The sequence below is a fragment of the Pelodiscus sinensis genome, chromosome 1, assembly GCF_052426305.1.
Source record: "Pelodiscus sinensis isolate ZL-2025 chromosome 1, ASM5242630v1, whole genome shotgun sequence".
Lineage (NCBI taxonomy): Eukaryota > Metazoa > Chordata > Testudines > Trionychidae > Pelodiscus > Pelodiscus sinensis.
This window is the reverse complement of record NC_143052.1, coordinates 317220632-317246607: the sequence shown is the minus strand read 5'-3', so window position 1 is coordinate 317246607 and position 25976 is coordinate 317220632. Positions and strand designations below refer to the sequence as shown.

Below are 25976 nucleotides of genomic sequence, written 5' to 3'. Positions count from 1 at the left end.
GTCATGAGCTTTTTTTATATAGTATTAAGATGCTTCATTGTGTGGAAAATAAATATTACAAAATAAATATTACAGAACAGCTCTTAGTCTAACATGCTATCGCTTTCAATAACTTTCATCTCCGAGGTTGAAATTTCCCAATTTGGGGCCAGGCTTTCTACTGCCCTCAGTTTCCATTAAGTACAGCAGAGTGAGGGGTGCTAGTGAGCTGGTTGTGGCTCCCTGATTCTCTGGTTCAGCTTTGGCCCTTGCCCCTGTAAGAGAATCCTAGATGCTGCTCTAATTAGTGTGGGCTAGTCATGGGCTTCATTGACCTTGGCATTTTTCTGATTTGTATGAGGAACAAGATCATTTCCCTGAATGACATTTCCTCAGAATGACAGAGCACAACGTGGCTTACATCTGTCTTTTAAGTATCACCCATTTTCAGCTGTGCCAAAGCACAGCTCAGCCACAGGCATCTTTGTATTAGCTTCAGTCAGAATAAAATGGGGCCCTAGGGTCCCTCTTCTGCAGTTAAATACACGCTTAACTTTATGCATGTGAGTAGTTCCATGGTGAAATACAACAGATACCTCTTACGCAGTCACAGTGCCGGATACTGCTGGGAGGAGGGCTATTTCTCCTTGTGCTGCAGCTTAGCTCCATTGTCACTAAGCTGTGCACCCAAAATGCAACAGTACGCTGATATTTGGCTGAAGTACCCTATGAAAGAAATTCATCCATTGCTTGCTGTAGCATTCCATGGAGCGCAAATGAGGCCTGCTGCTCACTGAAATCCACCAGAACTGAGTACGGCTCCTTACTCTTCCGTAGAAGCATCTGGGATTTTTTTCCACATAGGATCATTCTAGCTCCTTTATTTTATACTAAATAATCCTTTTTAAAGACTGATTCATCAGAGCTCATCAGATTTGAGGTCAAAAAACTTTAAGGGACTCCATAATCTTTCCACATATAGAAGTGGCCAGATTCAGAGCTTAGTTAAATCTGGACAAACCTTATTAGCATCACTAAGGGTGTGTCTAGACTACATGCCTCCTTCGACGGAGGCATGTAGATTAGCCAGATCGGAAGAGGGAAATGAAGCCGCGATTAAAATAATCGCGGCTTCATTTAAATTTAAATGGCTGCCCCGATCTGCCGATCAGCTGTTTGTCGGCAGATCGGGGGAGTCTGGACGCGATGCCCCGACAAAGAAGCCTTTCTTCATCGACACAGGTAAGCCTCGTGAAACCAGGCTTACCTGTGTCGATGAAGAAAGGCTTCTTTGTCGGGGCATCGCGTCCAGACTCCCCCGATCTGCCGACAAACAGCTGATCGGCAGATCGGGGCAGCCATTTAAATTTAAATGAAGCCGCGATTATTTTAATCGCGGCTTCATTTCCCTCTTCCGATCTGGCTAATCTACATGCCTCCGTCGAAGGAGGCATGTAGTCTAGACACACCCTTAATTTCCTCTGGATTTTCAGAATTTGCACTAGAATGCTTAAATAGAAACTTTCACACGGGCAGGTATTACAAAGCATGTAGTTTTAAGTGATTTCTCTCGCACGGCACTTACACTTATGTAGTCACGTCCTCTGCAGTCAATCAACACATGTAGACTAGATATCAAGCCAGAAGGGTGCTGCAATGTGCATTAATGGCACCAAGGTAATGTTGGAAAGCTGAGATTGGTCAGCAAGCAAATGTGTTGACTGAGGTTAAGAAAACTAACATCCCTCTGCCCCTGTGGTTTTTGCACCTGAATCATATGAAAGGAAGATAAAGAAAGTTGGCTGCTCTTAAATATCTCCAGAGATGGAGATTCCACAACCTCCCTAGGCAATTTATTCCAGTGTTTAACCACCCTGACAGTTAGGAAGTTTTCCTAATGTCTAACCTAAACTTTCCTTGCTGCAGTTTAAGCCCATTGTGTCTTCTCCTAGGCTACGTCTACACTGGCCCCTTTTCCGAAAGGGGCATGGTAATTTCAGAGATCATAATAGGGAAATCCGCGGGGGATTTAAATATCCCCCGCGGCATTTAAATAAAAATGTCCGCCGCTTTTTTCCGGCTTTTTTTGCCTCATTAGAGACAAACACAAATACAACAGAGCTTCTTTCCACTGTAGTCCAACGCAAGGGGGACTATTTTGGATTACAGTTTTATTTTAGGCTTCCAAGAAGTCTGAAAGGGGGAGAATGTGTGTGTATACGCACACATGCACATACTTTAGTTCCTCTCTCACTACAACTACAGGGCACCCCTCTTTCACAAAAGCCTATGCAACTGACGCACCGATTAGCATATTGTCATGCTTCATTTGCATAATTCATTAGAGGCCATTTTTGCGCAAGAGTCTTTGTGCAAAAAAGAGCCATCTACACAGCTCCTTTTTGCACAAAAACACCCTCTTGCGCAAGAGCTATTCTTTCTGAAAAAATTGAGAAGAATGGCTCTTGTGAAAGAGGGTGTTTTTGCCCAAAAAGGAGCTGTGTAGAGGGCTACTTTTTGTGCAAAAGCCTCTTGTGCAAAAATGTCCCCTGATTAATTATGCAAATGAAGCAGGGAAATATGCTAATCTGCACTTTGTTTGCATAGGCTTTTGTGCTAAAGAGATGCAGTGTAGACATACAAGTGTTAGTCCTCCTCTTAAGTGCTGTTTACACTAGATTTTTATTTTGATAAAGCTATGTCCCTCGGTCGGTCGGCTGTGTGAAAAATCCTGACCCTTGAGAGTCATCTATACTAGCCAGTGTAGACTAGTGCTAGGTCAAGAGGAGACTTCTCCCATTGACCTAGCTACCCCTTCTTGGGGAGGTGATGTACCTCCACCAAGGAGAGAACTCCTATTACTGTGGGCACTACTTATGCTGAAGTGCTACAGTGGTGCAGCTGTAGCATTCTGAGTGTAGCCAAACCCTTAAAGATTCATCCCCAAACATCCAATAGTACAATAATGTTGTACTGTCTTCCTGGGTTATGAATTTTTGACAACTGTCCTGCAAATCCTTGAATTCCAGCAAGAAATTGTAGCCCTTCTTATAGGCAGAAGAGGAGAGTCAACCTTTTCCATCCAACCTCCAGCTGAAGATCCAGACACCTCAGCCACTCTTACGGGAGATTCTAACAGAAGACACATTAAATTAGTTTACCAAATGAGAGGCTCAGTTTTTCAAAGCAGTGGTTCCCTAAAATCAATCACTTGAAGTAGTACAGGTAGTGCAGGTAGCATAATCTATCCTTATTATTGCCCAATGCTGTCAATTCTAGGACCTTGCCTTCAGATGCTTATAACTTTGCAAAACTTAAGCCAGACATTTTCTCACTTGGTTTCAGCCTCAGGCTGAAATTTTGGAAAGTTTCAGAGAAGATGATTCAGCCATTACTGAGAAAATGCCCTCCATAAGACAGAAGTCCATGGGAAAAAAAAAATAGTTTGCAATCATGGAATTAAAAACTGGACCATAATGTGCACACACATGGGAGCTGAGTTCATTGAACAGGCAATCTTAAGTGTGACATTTCCTACCTTTTGAATGTTTGACTTTGCAACCTTAACATCATTTTAGTCTCATTTTAATATATTATTATGTACAATGAATAAAAGCAAATTCTAAACTTCAAGATATGTAACTGTGTTTAAAATGAATCATTGTGTTAATTGATGACATATTAATTTCCTTTCCTATGCAGCACACGGCGACCAGTCTCCCTTTGATGGAAGGGGGGGAGTACTGGCTCATGCCTTTGCACCAAGCCCAGGGATAGGAGGAGATACTCATTTTGATGAAGCTGAGAAATGGTCACAAAATCATATAGGTAAAGTATTTCCTGTGCCCTTCGCAACAAATTCAGCTCCTTCTACACAAAGCCCTGGCGTTTTCTTCCTATAACTGTTCGTCCCTCTCTCTTATATATAATGTAACATACTTACCTTTGCCTGCCATAGCATATATATAAGGTCTGTATTCTGTGGAGCTTAAATCACTTTACAAAAGTGGGAGAGCAATATTATCCTGGTGTTTTTGTAAGTTAGACACAACTTTAAGTGATTTGCCTATGGTCAAAAGGTGGGCCATTAACAAAAGGAGAGTCAGGAATAGATTGCAGGTTTCCTGACTTCCCATTCATGGCCTCTGAAAAATTCTTACTAAAACATGGGAGAGCAGATAAACTTAAATTAAACCTATAGGATTTCATCACAATGAAAAGATGTGAATTCTCCTGCTTGTGATTCTCTGTTCCATTGTATGTTAACAATTCTTTTCCGCTTTTTTATATATGAAAATTTTAGGAACAAATTTGTTCCTTGTTGCTGCTCATGAATTTGGCCATTCTTTGGGACTGGGTCATTCAAATGTTCAAGGTGCTCTGACGTACCCTATTTATCGCTACTGGGATCCAAACACCTTCGTCCTTCCAGATGACGACAGACAAGGAATTCAGCGATTATATGGTAATTTCAGTGTCAGATGTTAATTTTGATATAAAAAATACCAAAAAGGGATAGATTTTGTCATACTTTAAGTCCCTTACTCAGACAGCCAAACTGGTTTGAATGGTCTACTCTCTGAGCAAGGTACTACTCAGTGAGAGTACCTAAATTTAGACCAAGCCAACATGATACACTTTATCCCTTCCGCCTATTCTTTCTGGAGTCTAAGAGTAAGCTGTCCATATCGCAAAACCACCTAATGGAGTTATAGACCGGGACTGACAAAGGGTCCCCTACACACCAGTGCTTTGCAGAAATCAATGATGGCATGCTGCTAACCTAACTGCCAGTGAGTAGTACCTTGCTCTACCAAAGAGGATATTGAAAGCAGTATGGCTGCTTGCTGAATGTGAGATTGTGTAATGTGGCTGTGTCTAGACTGGCCAGTTTTTCCGCAAAATCAGCTGCTTTTGCGGAAAAACTTGCTAGCTGTCCACACTGGCTGCTTGAATTTCTGCAAGAACACTGACGATCTCATGTAAGATTGTCATTGTTCTTGCGGAAATACTATGCTGCTCCAGTTTGGGCAAAAGCCCTCTTGCGCAAATCATTTGCGCAAGAGGGCCAGTGTAGACAGCACAGTACTGTTTTGCACAAAAAAGCCCTGATGGCTAAAATGGCGATCGGGGCTTTTTTGCGCAAAAGCGCGTCTAGATTGGCACAGATGCTTTTCCGCAAAAAGTGCTTTTGCGGAAAAGCGTCCATGCCAATCTAGATGCTCTTTTCTGAAAATGCTTTTAACAGAAAACTTTTCCATTAAAAGCATTTCCGGAAATCATGCCAGTCTAGACGTAGCCTGTAAGTATGGCAGAATCTGGCCCTCACATCACTGTTCTCGGGGTCAGGACCTACTCATTCTAGGTTACAGTGGCAAAACTGTTCTCTAAAACTATGGCACTTGTGTGTGAACATTTGCTTCCATCAGACACTTCACAAAGGGACAGCAATCATGGTACATATTTCTCTGAATTTTGTCTCAAACAAATACCTTATTGTTTCCGTATTTCTATTCCACAGGCAGAAAAAGAGAAAACTTCTAAAGAACCATGGTGTTTTTAAAGAGAATGAAGAAGTCAGCAAGTGTACTTTTCTTTCACACCAGAAATGTTTCATTTTATTTCTTTAAATGGCAAATGTTTGAAGATCAATTTCTGCTCCTATACATTTAGGCTACATCTAGACAGCAGTGCTATTTTGGGATATCCAAAGTATCCACAAATAGCTATTTCGCATCTTTAAATGCACCCATGACTTCGAAATATATTCCGGTGTCCCTGTAGCCCTCGTTCCATGAAGGTTAAGGGACTTGCTGGAATAGCGCTTTATTTTGAAATTTTAAAATAATCTATTTCAAAATTAGATTGAAATAAGATATGCAATTTGCGTAGCTCAAATTGCGTAGCTTATTTTGACCTACTGGTGCAGTGGAGATGCACCTTTCCTGAGATTTGAAAACCTCTTTAAATGTATTCAGTAGTTTCTATGAAAATAAAAATTCTCCCAGCACTATTCTGCCATCCTACATTCCTGTCTGTCAAACGCTGGTGGTTTGCATTTCACTGGGGGGCTCGGTGACTACTATATGGTCAATGCATGCAGGACAAAAATTGTCAGGTGGGTGCTTGAAGTTTTGCATCTAACATCACGATTTAGGCTCTCTGTTCCCAGCCCATCCCCTTCTCCTCCTTACTGCATATACATACCCAGACTCTGAGTACCCTCCACAAGGCCCAGAGAAAGCATGTAAGGCAGTGAGTGGTTCACAAAGTGTGGGCTGCAACCATCTTGCAGGTAAGCTGCAGGCTCTGGGTTCACACACCCCTATACTGGGGAACCTACACTGGTGCTCCAGCTCTGCAGCTCCCCTCTTGGGGGAGGATCCTCATGGGCCAGATCTAGCTCATGGGGACAGGAAGCAGCTCCATGCACTCCCACTCCTCCTCCTCTGAGCTGGGGGATTGGCAGTCCAAGAAACTGTTCACCTGAAAGCTTTCCCTGCTGCTTCCATTGGCCAGATTCATGGTGCCTGAGAGCGACAGGAGGTACAGAGCCAGGTAAGTGTCGTCCCCTCCGCCCCACCTTCATATCCAAACTTCACACTCCCATTCCCGTCAGGCACCATTACTTTTTACCCTGCAAGGTAAAGTAAGGGCTGGCAGAGCCTTGAGAAGATTGGATGGGTGGCTCACGGACTGGTGGTGTTATCGAGTTAACATCAAGTCAACTCAGGGATGGTCTAGACAGTATTTGGTCCTGCCATGAGGGCAGGGGACTGGACTCGATGACCTCTCAAGGTCCCTTCCAGTGCTAGTATTCTGTGATTCTATGATTCAAGCCTGAGAAATTCTTCCTCTTGCTGAAGGGGTAACAAGATGAGTCAGAGCCCTAGGCACTCCAAGAAAATGACATACATACCCCTGTAAGCTCCTTTTCCTCCTCCGTGTCTTGGCCAAACCCACATACGGCCAGACCTTCAAATATGTTCAAACCATGTTCATATATGTTATGGACTGTTATAAAGAGAATGTGATCAACTGTTCTCCATGTGGACTGAAAGTAGGAGAAGTAGCAATCAGCTTAATCTGCAGCAAGGGAGATTTAGGTTCAATATTAGGAGAAACTTTCTAAGTAACTATAAAAACAGTTAAGCTACGGAGTAGGCTTCAAAGGGAGGTTCTGGAATCTCCATCACTGCAGGTTTTTAAGAACCAGTTAGACAAAAGTGTGTAGGAATACTTGGTCCTGCCTCAGCACAGGGAGCTGGACTAGGGGGTCTTTCTAGGTCACTTCCACCCTGCATTTCTATGATTCTCTGTAGAGCTTAACTGGTGATCATCACAGCGAAACTGACCCTCCAGCCTTCACCCAGCTCCCGTCCAATGTGAATTATTAACAAATGAGCTGGTCCCTGATATAGAGAAGTCATAAGACCAGTGAGCCTAGCAGCCCTGTCAGTGATATCTCAGGACAGCCATTCCCTCATAGAACAGTGGGGGAAGCTAGGGGATCCAATCGTTCCTCCCTGATAAAGGTCTGCAAAGCACAAACAGGGACTTAGCTTAAAAAAGCAGAGATGCCTTCCCTCAATCACTATTACAGGCACCTATCCTAAGTCTGTAAGTAAACACATGGGCTACGTCTACATTGGCCCCTTTTCTGGAAGGGGCATGTTAATTTCAGAGGTCGTAATAGGGAAATCCGCGGGGGATTTAAATATCCCCCGCGGCATTTAAATAAAAATGTCCGCTGCTTTTTTCCAGCTTTTAGAAAAGACGGAAAAGAGCGTCTACACTGGCCCCGAACCTCCAGAAAAAACACCCTTTTCCGGAGGATCTTATTCCTACTTATTCAAAGTAGCATCTACACAGCCAAACTGCTATTTCGAAATTAATTTGAAATAGCGGAGCACTTATTCCAAATTTGGTAAACCTCATTCCATGAGGAATAAAGCCAAATTCAAAATAGCTATTTCGAAATAAGTGCTGTGTAAACACATCAAAATAGGGGGCCCTGGTGGCCACTCCAGCCTCAACCAAGATCACTCCTCTCCTTCCTCCCTCCCCGGAGCCTTTAGGGGTTGACTCTGGCCACAGTGTCTGTGCCAGTTCCAAGCCTGCCAGGCCAGAGCCAGCAGTCACTACCCCTGACCCATTGGCCCCCAAACATGAGCCAGCAAAGACTGGCAGCCAGCCCTCCACCACTCGCCAGGAGCAGTCTGCCAGCTCCCAGGAGCCTGACAGGGGCTGGAGAAGGCGGGCGCCTTCCTGGTCCAGGGTGGAGATCATGGACCTTATTCTGGTTTGGGGGGATTGCCCCCAATGTCCATGATCTCTGCGCTAGAGAGAGGAATGCGGCCATCAATGGCAGGATAGCTGCCAGCGTGGCACTAAAGGCCACATGTGAACCCAGGAGCAAGTTTGCGTGAAAATCAAGTTGGTCTGGAGAGCCCCCCCAACCCTGAGCCTTGACCTTCCCCTTCCCTTTCTTCCCCTTGCTTCCTCCCCCCAAGTTTTCACCCTCCCCTCTCCCCCCCTCTTCTCCCCTCTCCCGCCTCCTTTCCCCAGTCTCACCAGAGTTTCATTCTCCCCCCTCTCCCCCGGGGTTTTGTTAAATAAAGATAGTTTGTGTTCATGAAAATACGTGTATTTTATTTGACATCAGGAAGGGGGGTTAGGGAGAGGTCAGTGGAAGGACGTGAGGGAGGAATGAGGCACAAGCCCCCAGTGGGGCAGACCAGAGAGGCTCTGAGGGCTCCTCAGGATGGAAGCTCGCCCGCAGGGCCTCCTGGATACTGACAGCCCCCTGATGGACCTCTCAGATGGCAGCCTGCAGAAAGTTCAGACAGGTCCGCAGCAACGCGTCCATGAAAAGCACCAGAGTGCCCAGAGGCAGCTCTGGCTTCATGTTGCAGAGTGCTGTGATGTCCCGAGTGAAGGCAACCAGAGCACACAGAGACAAAATGGTTTCCTGTCCCTCATGGAGGTAGGCAAGCAAGCAGGGAAACCTGAGAACTGGCTGTCCAGGGGGGTGCCTTTAAGCACAGGCCTCAGACAGCCTCAGGCAGCAGCCACACGAAGTAACTCCTGACCTGATGCCCTGCCGGACCTGGTTCTGTCCGGCCTTAAATGCGATTAACCGTCCACTCAGTGTGGACGCTCTATTTCAAAACAGCAAAAGGCTATTTCACAATGCATTTCGAAATAAGATATTTTGAAATAATGCTGTAGTGTAGACATACTCTGAAAGAAGAAATCAGGCCCCTGAGTAATTGAAACAGATACTTCAAAGAGTTTAATTGGAAACATGTGCACAGTAAATACAAACACTATATTATTTACAGGGGAGGGTTATTTACAGGTGACTGTTTGTGACACACAGCATGGCCAACACCTGAGAAATAAACTTAAAGAGTCATCAGCATTTGTACAATGCCCCTTAATAAATATAATAACATGGGTTGGGATTAAGCTGCTGGATATGGAATGGAAAACAATCTCCAAAACAGGAAACACCACAAGATTAGGGGAACTCCTATTACCTAATATAGTGAATTATCAGAAAGTGTCAATTCAACAGGGGAAAACACTGATCCCCTTCCCATATTCAGCCATCACAGGAAGATTCTCTCCCCACTGAGAACCACAGACAATGATATCCCAGACCCCCTCAGCCTTTTACCCTCCTTTGCTAACTGTTGTCTGGTGACTCCTCATAGGCCCAGAACCCAGGAGGGCAAGAGTAAAGTGCTGAGAGAGACTAGAAACCTAACTATTCAGGAAACTTTTTCTATAAGGTGGAGGATCATAGCCTCTAAATTTGGAGGACGAATGATATGTGCACAGTAAAAACAAACACTATATTATTTACAGGGGAGGGTTATTTACAGGTGACTGTTTGTGACACACAGCATGGCCAGCACCTGAGAAATAAACTTAAAGAGTCATCAGCATTTGTACAATGCCCCTTAATAAATATAATAACATGGGTTGGGATTAAGCTGCTGGATATGGAATGGAAAACAATCTCCAAAACAGGAAACACCACAAGATTAGGGGAACTCCTATTACCTAATATAGTGAATTATCAGAAAGTGTCAATTCAACAGGGGAAAACACTGATCCCCTTCCCATATTCAGCCATCACAGGAAGATTCTCTCCCCATTGAGAACCACAGACAATGATATCCCAGACCCCCTCAGCCTTTTACCCTCCTTTGCTTACTGTTGTCTGGTGACTCCTCATAGGCCCAGAACCCAGGAGGGCAAGAGTAAAGTGCTGAGAGAGACTAGAAACCTAACTATTCAGGAAACTTTTTCTATGAGGTGGAGGATTATAGCCTCTAAATTTGGAGGACGAATGATATCTGCTGAGTACTTTCTTTGAAGGGCAGAGTGTTCTGAACTCCCAATAACATCAGAGGGAGTTTGAGGACACTCAGCAACTTATGGGACTGGACAATACAAGCACAGTTAAAGGCCCTGGATATCTAAAGGAAATCACCAAAATCCACAGTTAGATGTTTAAATGCCAATTAAAGCCACCCTTAGTGAATTCCTCCCGCATGTGTAATCCCCTAAGTAGTATAAGGGCCCTACCATCAATCAAACGTTAGCCCTGCCCCCTGCCCCCGGAAGTCCCGCCCCCTGACCGCCAGAATTCCCTTCTCCCCTGTCACCGGAAGTCCGGCCACTGGATGGTAGTACATCCGGGTCAAGAGGGACAGCTTACCGGGTGTCATGTGACCCCCGTTAGGCCCGTCCCCTGTCACCGGAAGTCCCGCCCTTGGGGGTAATACATCCGGGGTCAAGAGGGGCAGGTGAGCGGAAGTAAGGAGTGTCATGTGACCCCTCTAAGGACTTGCCCCACCTCCCTCTACCAATCAGGAAGGGTTTTTCCCCTGTAGGACCGCCCCGCGAACCGCTTCGACCAATCGGGGGGGCAGTTCTGGGATCCGATGACTCGCCGAGCAGTGGGTCGTGTGACCCCTCTAAGAACTTGCCCCGCCGCCCTCTACCAATCAGGAGGGGGTTTTTCCCTGTAGGACCACCCCGCGAACTCCTTTGACCAATTGGGGGGCAGTTTTGGGACCGGATGACCCGCCCAGCAGTGGGTTGTGTGACCCCTCTAAGAACTCGCCCCGCCTCCCTCTACCAATCAGGAGGGTTTTTTCCCTGTAGGACCGCCCCACGAATTGCTTTGACCAATCCGGAGAGTGCAGTTCCGGGACCCGTTGACCAGACCGGAGGCGGGTCGTGTGACCCCTCTAAGAGCTTCCCGTGACACCCTTTGCCAATCAGAGCATAGAACTTCCCCGTAAGTTCTAGCACCACACAAAAGAGGCCCTCTTGTTCCAAGAGAGCGTGTTTCAGAGAGCGTGCAAACGCTGAGCGGAAACATGGCTTCTTTCACCAACTTTGTTTTGGTGCCGAGAAGAAAGCGCTACATCAGCGACAGTTCCGAGGAGGAAGGAGAAGTTGAAGGGAGCCCTTTGGCCCAGCCGCTGATGGATACACCAATATCTGACGCCGAAACCCAACCGCTCACGATGCAGCCAGACAAGCTAGATGGCCTGGAGGAAGAAGGTGCCCATGGCTCCCAGGAGTCGGACAAGACGCATGGAAAAGAAGCCAAATAGGTAAATGAAAGATCGAAGTTGGGGCATCATGGAGTTAGGAAACCGGGATTTTGAAAACTTTAAAAAAAAAATGACCAGAGCGTCTTACATTATTTCTTTCTGGCAATCTTTTGACAGCTTGATGATGCCTTTCTAGCTGACCTTCAGACCCGGGACAGCATTGCATCGGACGAGGAAGACGAACCGGGCCCACCTTGTTTTTGCTCAATACTGATACAAAGCATTGAAGAGAACGCCAAGGATGATACTGGTGTATCCAATAGCAGAGGGGGCAAAGGGCCCCTTTTCGCCTCTCCCTTGTCCTCGGAACTGTTGCTGATGTGGCGCTTTCTTCTCATGTGGTGGAAGGCCCTCGTCACCAAAACAAACTCCAAACTTCTGGTGGGGGTGGTGAAGGAGTCCATGTTTCCGCTCAGCGTTTGCACGCTCTCTGAAACACGCGCTCTTGGAACAAGATGGCCTCTTTTGTGTGGCGCTAGAACTTATGGGGAAGTGCTATGCTCTGATTGACAGAGGGTGTCACGGGAAGCTCTTAGAGGGGTCACACGACCAGCTTCCGGTCTGGTCAACGGGTCCCAGAACTGCACCCCCCGAATGGTGAAAGCGATTTGTGGGGCGGTCCTACAGGGACAAAAACCTTCCTGATTGGTAGAGGGAGGGAGGGTGAGTTCTTAGAGGGGTCACACAACCCACTGCTGGGCGGGTCATCCGGTCCCGGAACTGCCCCCCGATTGGTCAAAGCAGTTCACGAGGCGGTCCTACAGGGAAAAAACCCCTCCTGATTGGTGGAGGGAGGTGGGGTGAGTTCTTAGAGGGGTCACATGACCCACTTCTGGGCGGGTCATCCGGTCCCGGAATTGCCCCCCCATTGGTCAAAGCGGTTCGCGGGGCGGTCCTACGGGGAAAGCCCTTCCTGACTGGTAGAGGGAGGTGGGGCAAGTCCTTAGAGGGGTCACATGACACCCCTTACTTCCGGTCACCTGCCCCACTTGACCCCGGATGTATTACCCCCAAGGGCGGGACTTCCGGTGACAGGGGACGGGCCTAACGGGGGTCACATGACATCCTTTTTACTTCCGGTCACCTGTCCCTCTCGACCCGGATGTACTACCCTCCAGGGGCGGGACTGCCGGTGACAAGGGAGAAGGGACTTCCGGGGAGTCGGGGGGGGGGGGACTTCCGGATTCAGGGGGCAGAGCTAATGTTTGATTGATGGTAGGGCCCTTATACTACTCCCTTACCCCATAGAGAGCTAGCAGATATATCGTTCAGTCACTGTAGCTGGCCGCATACCACCAAGCTGAAACAGAAGCTGGCACAGACAGAGCACATTGTTCTCCAGAAATCCCCACTGAAGCAATGGATGTGACAAGGTAGCAGGAGCTCTTCGTTCTATTTGTCTGTGCTTCATTCCCCGAGCACTCATCCAGGTCAGATGTCTCTTAGGACCTGAGTTGCCACCAGCTGGACAATGGGACTTGGGTCATTCTGTAGGACCTGGAGAGCTGGAATTACAGAGAATATGACTCACTTTTCATATAGTCACCTATGCCTGCAGTAGCTGGAGATTTAGTACCAGTGAGTACCAAGCTACAGCAGCTCTCTGTACAAACAAAGCTTTAGGTTCCTCCATTGGGATCCTTCCAAGCTCCAAACTGAGATGGAGGAGGGGGGAGAGGGGAGACCCTGACCCTACCAGAAACTCATCCAATTGGAAGGTGCTCCATTGACTCAATAGCTTCTGCTTTTAAGTTATTTTACATCTCCTGACAGAAATAAATCTGATGGTGTGGAGTTTGGGGTAGCAAAAAGTGGCTCCCAGGGAGCCGATGGAGCCCAAAGAGTGGATCACACAGGTTGGGAAGAGGCATTGCCAGGATAGCCAGGAGATGCACTGACTTATATCACACTGTCTGCAGTTTCCTCCAGGTACGTCTACACCACAAAGTTAATTCAAAATAACAGCTGTTATTTTGAATTAACTTTAATAGCATCTATACATGCAAACCGCTATTTCGAAATTAATTCGAAATAGCAGAGCGCTTAATTCAAATTTGGTAAACCTCATTCTACAAGGAGTAACACCAAATTTGAAATAGCTATTTCAAATTAAGTGCTGTGTAGACAATTAATTCAAAATAGGGGGCCTCCAGCCCTTCCCAGGGAGCCCTGGTGGCCACTCTGGGCACAACCAGGAAAACTTCCTCTCCTCTCCCCCTGGCCCCAGAGCCATTAAAGGAATAGACCCTGGCCCGTGCCAGATCCAAGCCTACCAGCCAAGAGCCAGCAGTGGCCACCGGGGCCCCTGAGCCAGTAGCCACAAAACGTGAGCCAGCAAGGCACTGGCAGCCAACCCTCCACTGCTCCTCAGGAGCAGTCTGCCAGCACCCAGGAGCCTGACAGGGGCTGGAGAAGGCGGGTGCCTTCCTGGTCCAGGGTGGAGATCATGGACCTTATTCAGGTTTGGGAGGGATGCCCCAGCATCCATGATCTCCGCACTAGACAGAGGAACACGGCCGTCAATGGCAGGATAGCTGCCAGCCTGGCCACCAAAGGCCACATGCGAACCCAGGAGCAGGTTTGCATGACAATCAAGTTGGTGCGGTGAGACCCCCAACCTTGGGCCCTGATCTTCCCTTCTCCTTTCTTCCCTTTGCTTCTCCCTTCCAACTTCCTCCTCCCAGGTTTCACCCTCCCCTCTCCCACCCACTCTATTCCTCTCTCCCACCTCCTTTTCCCAGTCTCCCCAGAGGTTCACCCTGTTGTTCAATAAACCCAGTTTCTATTTTTGAACATACATGTCTTTTATTTGACATCAGGAAGGGAGGCTAGGGAGGAGTAAGTAGATGGACGTGAGGGAGGAATGGGGCACGAGCCCACGGTGGGGAGGACCGGGGTGGCTCTGAGGGCTCCTCGGGGTGGACACTCTCCTGCAGGGCCTCCTGGATCCTGACAGCCCCCCGATGGACTCCCCGGACGGTAGCCTGCAGCAAGTGCAGCTGGGCTGATGGCAACAACCCTACGAGACGCACCGGTGTGCCCAGGGGCAGCTCTGGCTCCATGTGGCCGAGCGCTGTGGTGTCCCGAGTGCAGGCACTCAGGGCACTCCAAGACAGGACTGCTTTGCTGTCCCTCATCGGGGTAGACAAGCGAGCGGGGAACCCAAGAACTGTCTGTTCGGGGTGGGGGTAGGGTCCCGTGAAGCACGGAGCTCAGTTAGCCTGAGGCAGCAGCCCCACACACTATGTCCTAACCTGATGCCCTGCCAGCACTGGTTCCGGCCAGCCTGAACTTCGGTTCAGGGTCCACTCAGTGTGGACGCGCTATTTCAAAATAACAAAATGCTATTTTGAAATAGGTTTTGTGTATAGATGCATAATTCGAATTAGCTTATTTCAAATTAACTATTTCGAATTAAGTTAACTTGAATTAACGCTGTAGTGTAGACGTACCTCTTTCAGAGCAGACTAAAGCTGAATCTGTCCTTTGATGTGTGGCTGATGCACTTCACACCTGTGGTATCAGTTACTGCTTGCTTGTCAGCTAAATTTCTTTATAACTCACTAATGAATAGGATTTCACCTGTATTTGTTACTTACAGGTCAACAGATGTTCCATGTCCAGCCATTTCATATTCTTGGTGTCCGTATGTTCCAGGATGATGCCTAAATAAGCAGTGTAAAATAAACATCAATAAAAAACCTTCTCTTGTTAAGTGCAAGGTGATAACATTGGCCCTTTGGCTTCTATTGTGAGTCTAAGGTGAGCTGTAGGCAAGACAATACTAGAAAAGTTTAGCGTCCACACTGAAGAGAATAAGAGAAAAAAATTAAGAATGTTTACATAAAACCTCATTTGCTTTAAACAATCTATGTTCCTCTTGCCACTGCTGTCAGTTATTGGAGATATACTAGGATAGTGTATTAATCTAGTGGTGTGAACAAAGGGGCTGGGGCCAGGAATAAGTGCGTACTAAGCAAGGATCTCACCTGGATAAATTAATTAGGCCACAATGCTTGCCTGGCTTGCATGGGTGTGCTAAGGAAAGGATGGCACAGGGCCAAAGGGGAGGAATCTAGTGCTTCCTGGGCAAGGCAATCAGGAACTTGCAACAGCAGGCACTGTGTGGCGGTGGGCTGCCTACCTCCCAGTGATGAAGCACCAGTAAGGAACAGTGAACAACACTGAGCTTAGGTCTATAGTTTGAGTCCACACTAACTCTGACTACTAAAAATAGAGTGCAGGTAAGATGACAGAAGCAGTCGGAGGAGCTAGCCACCTTGAGAACAGACTTTTGGGTTTGGATGGGATCATCCTTGGAATAGTTAACCCCTCCTGCTACTCCTGCCACAGCTACTCTATTTTTAGCACACTAGTTTGATCGGAGAATAAACATACCCTACGTGACAGTGTGCCAGCCTCTGCTACTAAATGACTGCGCCATCTCAAAGCATTCTATTGCAAATTACAAATTCCTCCTAACACCACACTGGAGAAGTAGGAGAACATTAACATCTCCATTTATGCATGAGAATTCACAGCACGGAGAGATTAATAGTAGCTCAGTGCTGCACACAGGGACTTTTTCTGTCTACCTCAAAGGGAATACCAAAAGGGACACGGCACACTTTCTCTCACCAGCTAACTTGGCTGCAACTGCCCGGATCTCTTCCCAGCTGCTGCGGAAGTATCTGATGGTGCTTTTGTAAAAGTTCTCCAGTAGCTCAGCCTTCTCTTTGGCCTAGAGAAAATCAGGGACACATGAGCTCTCTCTGGCTAGAAATGCCCTTTGACTGCCAACACATGCCTTTACAAACCACAAGTAAACAGTCTGTGTTCCTCTTGCCACTGCTGTCAGTTATTGGATTCACTCAGACTTTTTTTTTAATTTAAACAAGTAAATAAAAGAAAGGACAGGAGGCTGTGTAGAAGTGGGGAAAGTGGGAATCTATGGCAGATTTACATTCCTCTCACCCTCAGTCCTGTATCCCACTCTAATAGGGTACGTCTACACTCCAACGTTAATTCGAACTAACTTAGTTCGAATTACTTAATTCGAACTAAGCTAATTCAAACTAACGGATCTAGACTAAAAAACTAGTTCGAATTAGCATTGTACTAATTCGAACTAGCATGTCCACATTAAGTGGACCCTGAACCGGGCTTAAGGATGGCCGGAAGCAGTGCCGGCAGGGCATCAGAGGAGGACTTAGAGCGTGGAGATGCTGTCTCAGGCTAGCCGAGGGCTGTGCTTAAAGGGTCCCAACCCCCACCCCGGACAGACAGTTCTCAGGGGTGCCCCGCTTGCAAAGCAGTCTTGGCTTGGAGTGCCCGGAGTACCCACACTGGGCACATCACAGCACTTGGCCATCAGACCGGCTGCACTTGCCGCAGCCTGCCATCTGGGGAGATGGGGCAATTGGGGGGCTGCAGGAGAGCTTCCACCCCAAAAGCCCGCAGAGCCAGCCCAGTCCTCCCCATCGGGGGCGCGTACCCCATTACTCCCTCAACTCCTTCCCCTTGCCCTTCCCTAGCCCCTCTTCTTGATGTACAAAATAAAGGACAATTGTGTTCAAAAATGGAATCTGTCTTTATTGAACAAAACTGGGGGAGACTGGGAAAAGCGGGTGGGAGAGGGGAAGAGAGAGGGTGGAAGAGGGGAGGGCAACTAAAATGATCAGGGGTTGGGAACAGGTCTCATATGAAGAGAGGCTAAAGAGACTGGGACTGTTCAGCTTAGAAAAGAGGAGACGGAGGGGGGACAGCATAGAGGTCTCTAAAACCAGGAGTTGGGTGGAGAGGGTGCATACAGAAAAGTTCTTCATTAGTTCCCATAAAGAAGGACTAGAGGACACCAAAGGAAAGGAATGGGTAACAGGCTTCAAACTAGTAACAGAAAGTTGTTCTTCACAAAGCACAGAGTCAACCTGTGGAACTCCTTGCTGCAGGAGGCTGTGAAGGCTACAACTAGAACAGAGTTTAAAGGGAAGTGAGATCAAGCCATGGAGGTTGGGTCCATGGAGTGGTAGTATCCAGGGGGTAGGAGAGGTGTCCCTGCCCAAAGTTTGTGGAAGGCTGGAGAGGGATGGCACGAGACAAATGGCTTGGTCACTGTCTTCGGTCCATCCCCTCCAGGGTCCCTAGGGTTGGCCGCTGTCAGCAGACAGGCTACGGGATAGATGAACCTTTGGTCTGACCCAGGATGGCCATTGTATGCTCAGGGCTCAGGGTCGGGGGGGTCTCAGTGGACCACCTTGATTTTCATGCACTCCTGCTCCTGGGTGGCCAGGCTGGCAGCTCTCCTGCCCTAGCCGGCCACCTTCCTGTGCCTAGTGCGGAGATCGTGGACGAGGTCCACGATGTCCGCACTAGCCCAGGAGGGAGCCCGCCTTTTGCGGTCCCGGGCAAGCTCCCAGGACCCGCCAGCCTGGTCCCGGGAAGAGGGGGAGGGCTGGGGGGCATCGGGTGGGTGGCTCGATCCGCACCAGGTGCAGGGTCTGCTGGCTGGGTGCTGGCAGGCTTGCACCTGGCACGGGCACCGTAGCCATCCCGTGCCCCTTTAAGGGGTCCGGGGCCGGGAGGGGGGCATAGAGTTTCCCTGGTGTTGGCCGGAGTGGCCACCAGGGAAACCTGGGGAGGGCTAGCCTCCCACTAGTTCGCATTAAGGGGCTACACAGCCCTTAATTCGAACTAGTAAGTTTGAACTAGGCTTAATCCTCGTGGAATGAGGATTACCTAGTTCGAACTAAGCGCTCCGCTAGTTCGAATTAAATTCAAACTAACGGAGCGCTAGTGTAGCGCCTATGAAAGTTAGTTCGAACTAACGTCCGTTAGTTCAAACTAACTTTGTAGCGTAGACATACCCATAGATACTTACATTGCCCATCACACATTCCCCCTGCTTCTACATCACAAGCCTATGCTGTCAATAATCTCATATAATTCTATAGGTCACTCACAAGGTGTCTGCAGATATCCATCTGGAGCTCCTCAGGGTTCAGCTCGGTTCTCCAACTAAGATGCTCATTAAGTATAGTTTGGAGCCTCTTCAGTCCCAAAAATGGGGCACAGAGATGAAATGTAGCTCTGCACTCCTGAAAAAGAGGGTTGCACCAGTGAATTGTTCCATAACACGTATTGTGCTCATTCAAATGGAACTCATGTCCTTGACTGCTCATCTACCCCAAGAATAAAAGGGATTCCCCTGAAGTAATAGACAGAAAATATGCCAGCATGACTTTAATAGGGGGAAAGGGATTCTACTTCTGGAGTATTGCATCCAATTCTGGGCACCCCATTACTTAAAAAATGTTGATACATTGGAGAAAGTCCAACGGAGGGCAACAAAAATGATGAGGAGGCTGGAACACATGATTTACAAGGAGAGGCTGAGGGATTTGGGATTATTTAGTCTTCAGAAGAGAAGAGTGAGGGGAGCTTTGATAGAAGGCTTTAACTACCTGAAGGGGGATTTCAAAGAGGATGGAGAGAGGCTGTTCTCAGTGGTACTAGATGACTGAATGAGGAGCAATGGTCTCAAGCTACAGTGGGGGAGGTCTAGGTTGGATATTCGGAAAAACTATTTTACTAGGAAGGTGGTGAAGCACTGGAATGGGTTACCTAGGGAACCTATGGTTCTATGATTTTATAATACTGAAAACTGGAGATAGCAGCAATGTTTTTTCAGAACAGATGTAGCTATGAAAGCTGCTTCACTAGGCATAGCTGTGATCTTTCCTCTGTTGTGGGGAGGCAGGAACGTGGGGTGCAGAGATAGGCAGGAATGAACTCTTGGGATCAGACCCATGACCTATCCTGAACTCCAGTGAGACAACCCTGGCTGCTAAGGACCAGCCTGTCTGGGATTGACTCCAAAGGAGGGCAATGAACTGAGGGAAGAATTTAGGTCTCCACTGCAGGAAGGAATAGCAGAGCTCCCCTGGCATCAGGAGGAAGATTCTTTTTGCTTAGTAATTAAGTCACTGTCATTCTTACCATTGAAACTTCAGGGCTTGGATCTTGCAGGTGCAGCAGAAGCGTGACCCAGCTCTGTCTAACCTGCTTGGCAAAATAGTCCTTCCATTTTCTCTTTGCAGAGCCGGCCAGGATACCAAACAGGACAAAGGCCAATGCACGAAGAGTGTTGTCCTTCTATAGCCAAGAAAGCCACACAGGTTGGTAACGAAGAGATAACCACATCATGTATCTAGCACAGCTGTCTCTTCTACATTAGAGTAGAGTGATTCCAACTACAGAAGTTTAGAAGAACTGGAATTAATCAAGTTTGGGCCAAATGTGTTGATTCTTCAAAATACTTTGAAGACAGTTCAATTTTGACAAAATTCTTCCAGAAGCCAAGTAGGGGTACTTGGTCAGCTTCTTGGTGACCCATCTAGCAGGCTAACTGAGATCTTGGGCTTCCTGGCCCTCACCTTCAGAACAGCCTGTCTGGCAGGCTGACAAGGAGCCAGGAAATGTGTACCCTGGCACCTCTAATTCCCAGTGTTTCCAGGTTCCCTGTCTCCAGCATAGTCTCCCAGTAGAGCTGGGTTGAGAATAGTATTACTGTTTCACAAAGAGATTTGAAATTTGGGCTGGGGGTGTGTGTCCCCCAAATAGGAACAAAACCAAAATTTGAAATCTCAAACTTCTCTGCAAAATGGAATAATTTCAACCAGGTGACATAAAAATCGTATGGAGCAGGCCCAAAACAGTCTATTACACCCTGTATGCCCATTTTCCTTGTTATGCAGCTACCTAATCTAGTATTCATACTTCCTTTGCCATTCTCATTGGAAATAAAGATGAACAGAAGGGTGAGACTGAAGGAGCAGGGATGGCATCCTCATTTTCTTAATTCTCTGCTCCGCCATAAAACACATCTCTTCCCTAAGGCCTAAAATCACTTCATTCTGACATGAACAATGCCCAGTGAGGACACATCATGCATTGTAAATGGAGCCTCATCAATGTCAGCTGAACTGGGGTTGAAGGCTTCTGTTCACGTACATTATCGAAGTACTTCCGGATCTGTATGGTGAGGTCTCTGAAGGAAGAACCTATGTCCTTCCCTTTCAGCTCTTTCAGGACTTTGGCCAGTGCCTTCATGCATTCGACAGTGATTTCAAAACTGTAAGTGTCTTCTAAAGTCCTGATCAGTGTCTCCAGAAGAAACTTCTTGTACTTTTTCACCTGTTCAGACATATGACATTAAAAAACACTTTCCACTAACCACATTTCTAATATGTTTTTTTAGCAATTATGAAGCAGTGGGAATTTCATCTGCCCCCTAGTGACCTATAGCTATATTTTACATCAGGTACTAGCTACAATAAGCCAAACTCTGTGCCATATTACACCTATGTAATCCTATTAGATTTCTAATTACTTAGATTTGAAGGCCAAAAGGGACCATTGTGACCTCCTTCGCAACACAGAACCTCCCCAAAATAATGTCTGTTTGACTAGAGCACCTCTTTTAGAAAAACAGCCCATCTTGTTTTTAAAGTTGCTACTGATAGAGAACCCACCACAACCCTTGGTAAATGGTTCCAATGATTAAAATTACCATTAAAATGTATGCCTTACTATCAGTCTGAATTAGTTTAGCTTCATTCCTCTCCCCCCTCCCCCCCATTGAATCTAAAGGCACATTTTCTAGCCCTTTGAAAATTCTTGTGACTCTTCTCCAATTTATCAGCATCCTTCTTGAATTGCAGGCATGATCCTGACATAGTATTCTAACAGTTCTCACACCAGTGCCATAAGCAGAGGTAAAATAACTTCTTTATTCTTATTCAGAATTCCTCTGTCTATGCCTCCGAGGATCACCTCAGCTCTTTTGGTCACAGCTTTGTACTGGGCGCTTACGTTCAGCTGATTATCTATCATGATTTGAGTTTTTTAGTGTCTCTGTTTCCTGGAATAGAATCTCTCATCTTGGAAGTATGGCCTACACTCTTCATTCCTAGGAGTATACATTTACATATGATCATATTAAGTACATATTGTTTCCTTATGCCCAGCTTACCAAGGGAACCAACCTGCTGTGTATTGACTGCAAAGAGGTTACAGGGGTATGAGAGAGCAGAAGTTGGCCTAGTGCATTGTGCATGGCCTCTGTAAATCCTGAGCAATTGTTTCCTTTAGTTTCTCTAGTTATGCTGCATTGTATTCAGTATTCTATCTTACCTTCTCAGGTGCCCCATAGACTACATTTCCCAGGCCTCTTACAGCCATTCGACGGACAATCCAGTTATTGTCCTGTAACCTTTCTTCTAAGCTGTGTAAGACACACTTAAGCAACTTCTTCTCCCTGAGTATGGGATCAGTCATTAGCTGAAATAAAATCAACATGTCCATTAGCTCTAATATGTTCATTAAGATAGCGACTATAATTTGAGGAGACACGTAATAGACTGTAATTTATTATTCTATATGAATGAGTACTGTGTTAAAAACATGGATTTTTCCTTTTAGGCACTATAATGGGTGATTGCTCATCCCTTGAGAGCCTCTCAGTGACTGCATTTGATACCACAATCCTTTTCTCGCCCAGGTGCATCCTGCCAGTCGATCTTAGTGAGTCTTCTTCCATGGCTCAGCCCTCTGGCCAAGTCCCAAAGTCCAAACAAATGCCTTTTAGGTCCTGTTGCCCTCACTAGGGTCTTCAGCCCCAACTCTGGACCCTTTATATTCTGTTCTTTGTTCAACCTCTCCATAAGCCCTGTCCCCTTCATCGGGTTTATGCCACTGGGGAACCTGGGCCTGCCCACTACTCTTGGTTCCAACCTAGAAATAGCAGCGAGTCATTGCTTCATTTCAGTTCATTGCTACTTTTTCCTTGGGTTCTTCCTATGGGGCCACTTTCAGTTTCTCCCTCTAATTATATGTTTAAGGCTCGTAAGGACTCTCTCTCTGCAAATTCAGCTTCAGAAAATGCTGCCTGAAATAAACCCCTGTGAATTGGTTTGGCCAGAGAATAGCATCCTTTCTTGGCCCTCCACTTCCTGAAAGGAACTGACCTAATAAAGCCCTGTAGCTCCATATATCTGAGCCAGCTGGCAGCTTTCATGAGGCCTCTCTAGGCAGACCTTGAAAACCCACGTTTGTGACTCCTTTCCTAGGTGGGGTGTAGAAAGATTTTGGGGCACAAACAGATTCCTAGAACCACCAGATGAGCCTCTAAAATAGCGACTTAGCGTAAATGTGAAATATGACACAGACGTTATAGCAAGGCTGTAGAGAGGGAGGATGCTCCAGTAGTTAGCAGCCTAGGACTTAGGAGGTTCCAGTTCAATTTCCTGCACCCTCAAAGACTTCCTAGATGATGTTGGGCAAGTCACTTAGGCCTTCTGTGCATCAGTTTCCTGTTTGCAAAATGGGACTAATAGTGTTTCCCTGCCTCACAGGGGTATTGTAGGGATACATACTTTTAAAGAGTTTTGAGGCACTCAGATACTACATTATCATTTTGAAGTACTCAGATAATACAAGTTTCTAAAAGGATGTTTTAAGGAAGATGGAGAAAAATTGTTCTCCTTGGCCTCTAAGGATAGGATAAGAAGCAATGAGCTTAAATTACATCAAGGGAAGTTTAGGTTGGACAGCAGGAAAAACGTCCTGCCTGTCAGGGTGGTTAAACCCTGCAATAAATTGCCTCCGGAGGTTGTGGAATTTGCATCACTAGAAATATTTAAGAGCAGGTTAGACAAACACCTGTCAGGGATGATCTAGACTGTGCTTGGTCCTGCCGTGATGGCTGGGGATTGGACTCGAAGACCTCTCAAGATCCCTTCCAGTTCGAATGTTCTATGAATCTATTATTCTACATTAATGCGAATCTAAGATAGATGTTAATGTATTTGTATGTTGCTTATTTTATAGTATTAGGACACTAGATTCATTTAGAAGATTTGCTGAGCTAGGCCAAAATCAGGAGCTGTTGGTTAGTATTAGCCCTAGGAATTGTCAGAAAAGGTCTAGTAACTCAAATTCTATGGCTACATCTACATTGGCATGATTTTGCGCAAAAGCAGCTGCCTGTCTACACTGGCGGGGAGTTCTTGCGCAAGAACACTGACATTCTAATGTCTAAAATCAGTGCTTCTTGCGCAAAAACTATGATGCTCCCGCTCAGGAAAAAGCCCTCCTGTGCAACTGTTCTTGCGCAAGAGGCCAGTGTAGACAGGCCACATTAATTTCTTGTGCAAGAAAGCCCAATGGCTAAAATGGCCATCGGAGCTTTCTTGCGCAAGAGAGCGTCTACACTGGCACGGATGATTTTGCACAAAAGCGCCTCTTAGCGCAACAGCACATGCCAGTGTAGACTCTCTCTTGCGCAAATATTCTAACGCAAAAACTCTTGCGTTACAAGTATGGGTATGTCTACCCTATAAAGTTAATTCGAACTAACAGCCGTTAGTTCGAATTAACTTTAATAGCGGCTATACATACAAACTGCTAGTTCGAATTTAAATCGAACTAGCGGAGCGCTTAATTCGAACTAGTAAACCTCATTCTACGAGGAGTAACGCCTCGTTCGAATTAAGTAGTTCAAATTAAGGGCTGTGTAGCCACTTAATTCGAACTAGTTGGAGGCTAACCCTAATCATGTTGCCCTGATGGCCACTCTGGGCCAAACCAGGGAAACTTTTCTGCCCCTCTCCCAGCCCCAGAGCCCTTAAAGGGGCATGGTCTGGCTACAGTGCCTGTGCCAGTGGCAAGCCTGCCAGCACCCAGCCAGCAGACCCTGCACCTGGCATGGCATGAGCCAGCCACCCGCTGCCACCCAGCCCTCCGCCTCTTCCCAGGACCAGGCTGGCGGCTCCTAGGAGCCTGCCCAGGGCCACAAGAGGCAGGCGCCCGCCTGGTCTAGTGCGGAGATCGTGGACATTATCGAGGTTTGGGGGGGGAGGCCTCCAGCGTCCACGACCTCCACACTAGGCACAGGAATGCAGCCGTCTAGGGCAGGATAGCTGCCAGCCTGGCCACCAAAGGCCACATCCAAACCCAGGAGCAGGTTTGCATGAAAATCAAGTTGTTCCAGTGAGACCCCCCGACCCTGAGCCCTGCGCTTAGAACATAAGAACATAAGAATGGCCGTACTGGGTCAGACCAAAGGTCCATCTAGTCCAGTAGCCTGTCTGCCGACAGCGGCCAACACCAGGTACCCCAGAGGGGATGGACCGAAGACAATGACCAAGCCATTTGTCTCGTGCCATCCATCTTCAGCCTTCCACAAACAGAGGCCAGGGACACCATTCCTACCCCCTGGCTAATAGCACTCCACGGACCCAACCTCCATGAATTTATCTAACTTCTCTTTAAACTCTGTTATAGTTCTAGGCTTCACAGCCTCCTGTGGCAAGGAGTTCCACAGGTTGACTATAAGAAGAACTTTGTGTGAAGAAGAACTTTCTTTTATTAGTTTTAAACCTGATGTCCATTCATTTCATTTGGTGTCCTCTAGTCCTTATATTATGGGAACTAATGAAGAACTTTTCTTTATGCACCCTCTCCACACCACTCATGATTTTATAGACCTCTATCATATCCCCCCTCAGTCTCCTCTTTTCTAAGCTGAAAAGTCCCAGTCTCTTTAGCCTCTCTGCATATGGGACCTGTTCCAAACCCCTAATCATTGTACTTGCCCTTTTCTGAACCCTTTCCAAGGCCATATCTTTTTTGAGGTGAGAAGACCACATCTGTACACAGTTCTGAAGATATGGCGTACCATAGGTTTATACTTCCCCTCCTCCTTCTTCCCCTGGCTTCCCCCTTCCAGCTCCCTCCTCCCAGGTTTCCACCTCCCCTCTCCCACCCTCTTTCTTCCCCTCTCCCACCTCCTTTTCCCAGTCCCCCAGAGGTTAATCCCCCCCACCCCCAGTTTTGTTAAATAAAGAGAGTTTCTATTTTTGAACACGTGTCCTTTATTTTTTACATCAGGAAGAAGGGGCTCGGGAAGGGTAAGTGGAAGGAGGTGAGAGAGGAATGGGGCACGAGCCCCCGATGGGGAGGACTGGGGTGGCTCTGCGGGCTCCTCGGGGTGGAAGCTTTCCTGTAGGGCCTCCTGGATCCTGATAGCCCCCTGATTGACCTCCCCCGGATGGCAGCCTGCGGCAAGTGCAGACGGGCTGATGGTCGAGTGCTGAAATGTGCCGAGTGTGGGCATTCAGGGCACTCCAAGACAGGACTGCTTTGATGTCCCCATCGAGTTAGACATGCAAGCGGGGAATCCTGAGAACTGTCTGTCCGGGGTGGGGGTCAGGTCCTTTTAAGCACAGCCCTCGGCTAGCCTGAGGAAGCAGCTCCACACCTTAAGTCCTAACCTGATGCCCTGACGGCACTGGTTCTGGC

General features: G+C 47.1%; 1 protein-coding gene and 2 long non-coding RNA genes across 3 annotated transcripts in view; 1 reads left to right on the top strand and 2 right to left on the bottom strand.

The window, feature by feature from the left end:
- LOC149525892 (uncharacterized) overlaps positions 1 to 4454 on the top strand; it is a 28910-nt gene extending 24456 nt beyond the window's left edge. Inside the window, exon 3 of the long non-coding RNA XR_016348901.1 lies at positions 3682 to 4454. This is a non-coding gene — a long non-coding RNA (uncharacterized LOC149525892). The remainder of the gene's footprint in view (positions 1 to 3681) is intronic.
- An 8340-nt stretch (positions 4455 to 12794) lies between these two features.
- Positions 12795 to 16481, bottom strand: LOC149525891 (uncharacterized). Its single transcript, XR_016348900.1, has 3 exons — positions 16257 to 16481; positions 15218 to 15283; positions 12795 to 13123 (listed from the first exon to the last, which is right to left on the bottom strand). It is a non-coding gene; the product is annotated as an uncharacterized LOC149525891 (long non-coding RNA).
- A 2037-nt stretch (positions 16482 to 18518) lies between these two features.
- On the bottom strand, positions 18519 to 21948 carry LOC149525890 (protein maestro-like). Its single transcript, XM_089776472.1, has 3 exons — positions 20628 to 21948; positions 19614 to 19769; positions 18519 to 18712 (listed from the first exon to the last, which is right to left on the bottom strand). The coding sequence occupies exons 1-3, from the start codon at positions 20820 to 20822 to the stop codon at positions 18563 to 18565; spliced, it is 501 nt and encodes a 166-aa protein (XP_089632598.1). The 5' UTR covers positions 20823 to 21948; the 3' UTR covers positions 18519 to 18562.
- Between the last annotated feature and the right edge of the window lie 4028 nt (positions 21949 to 25976).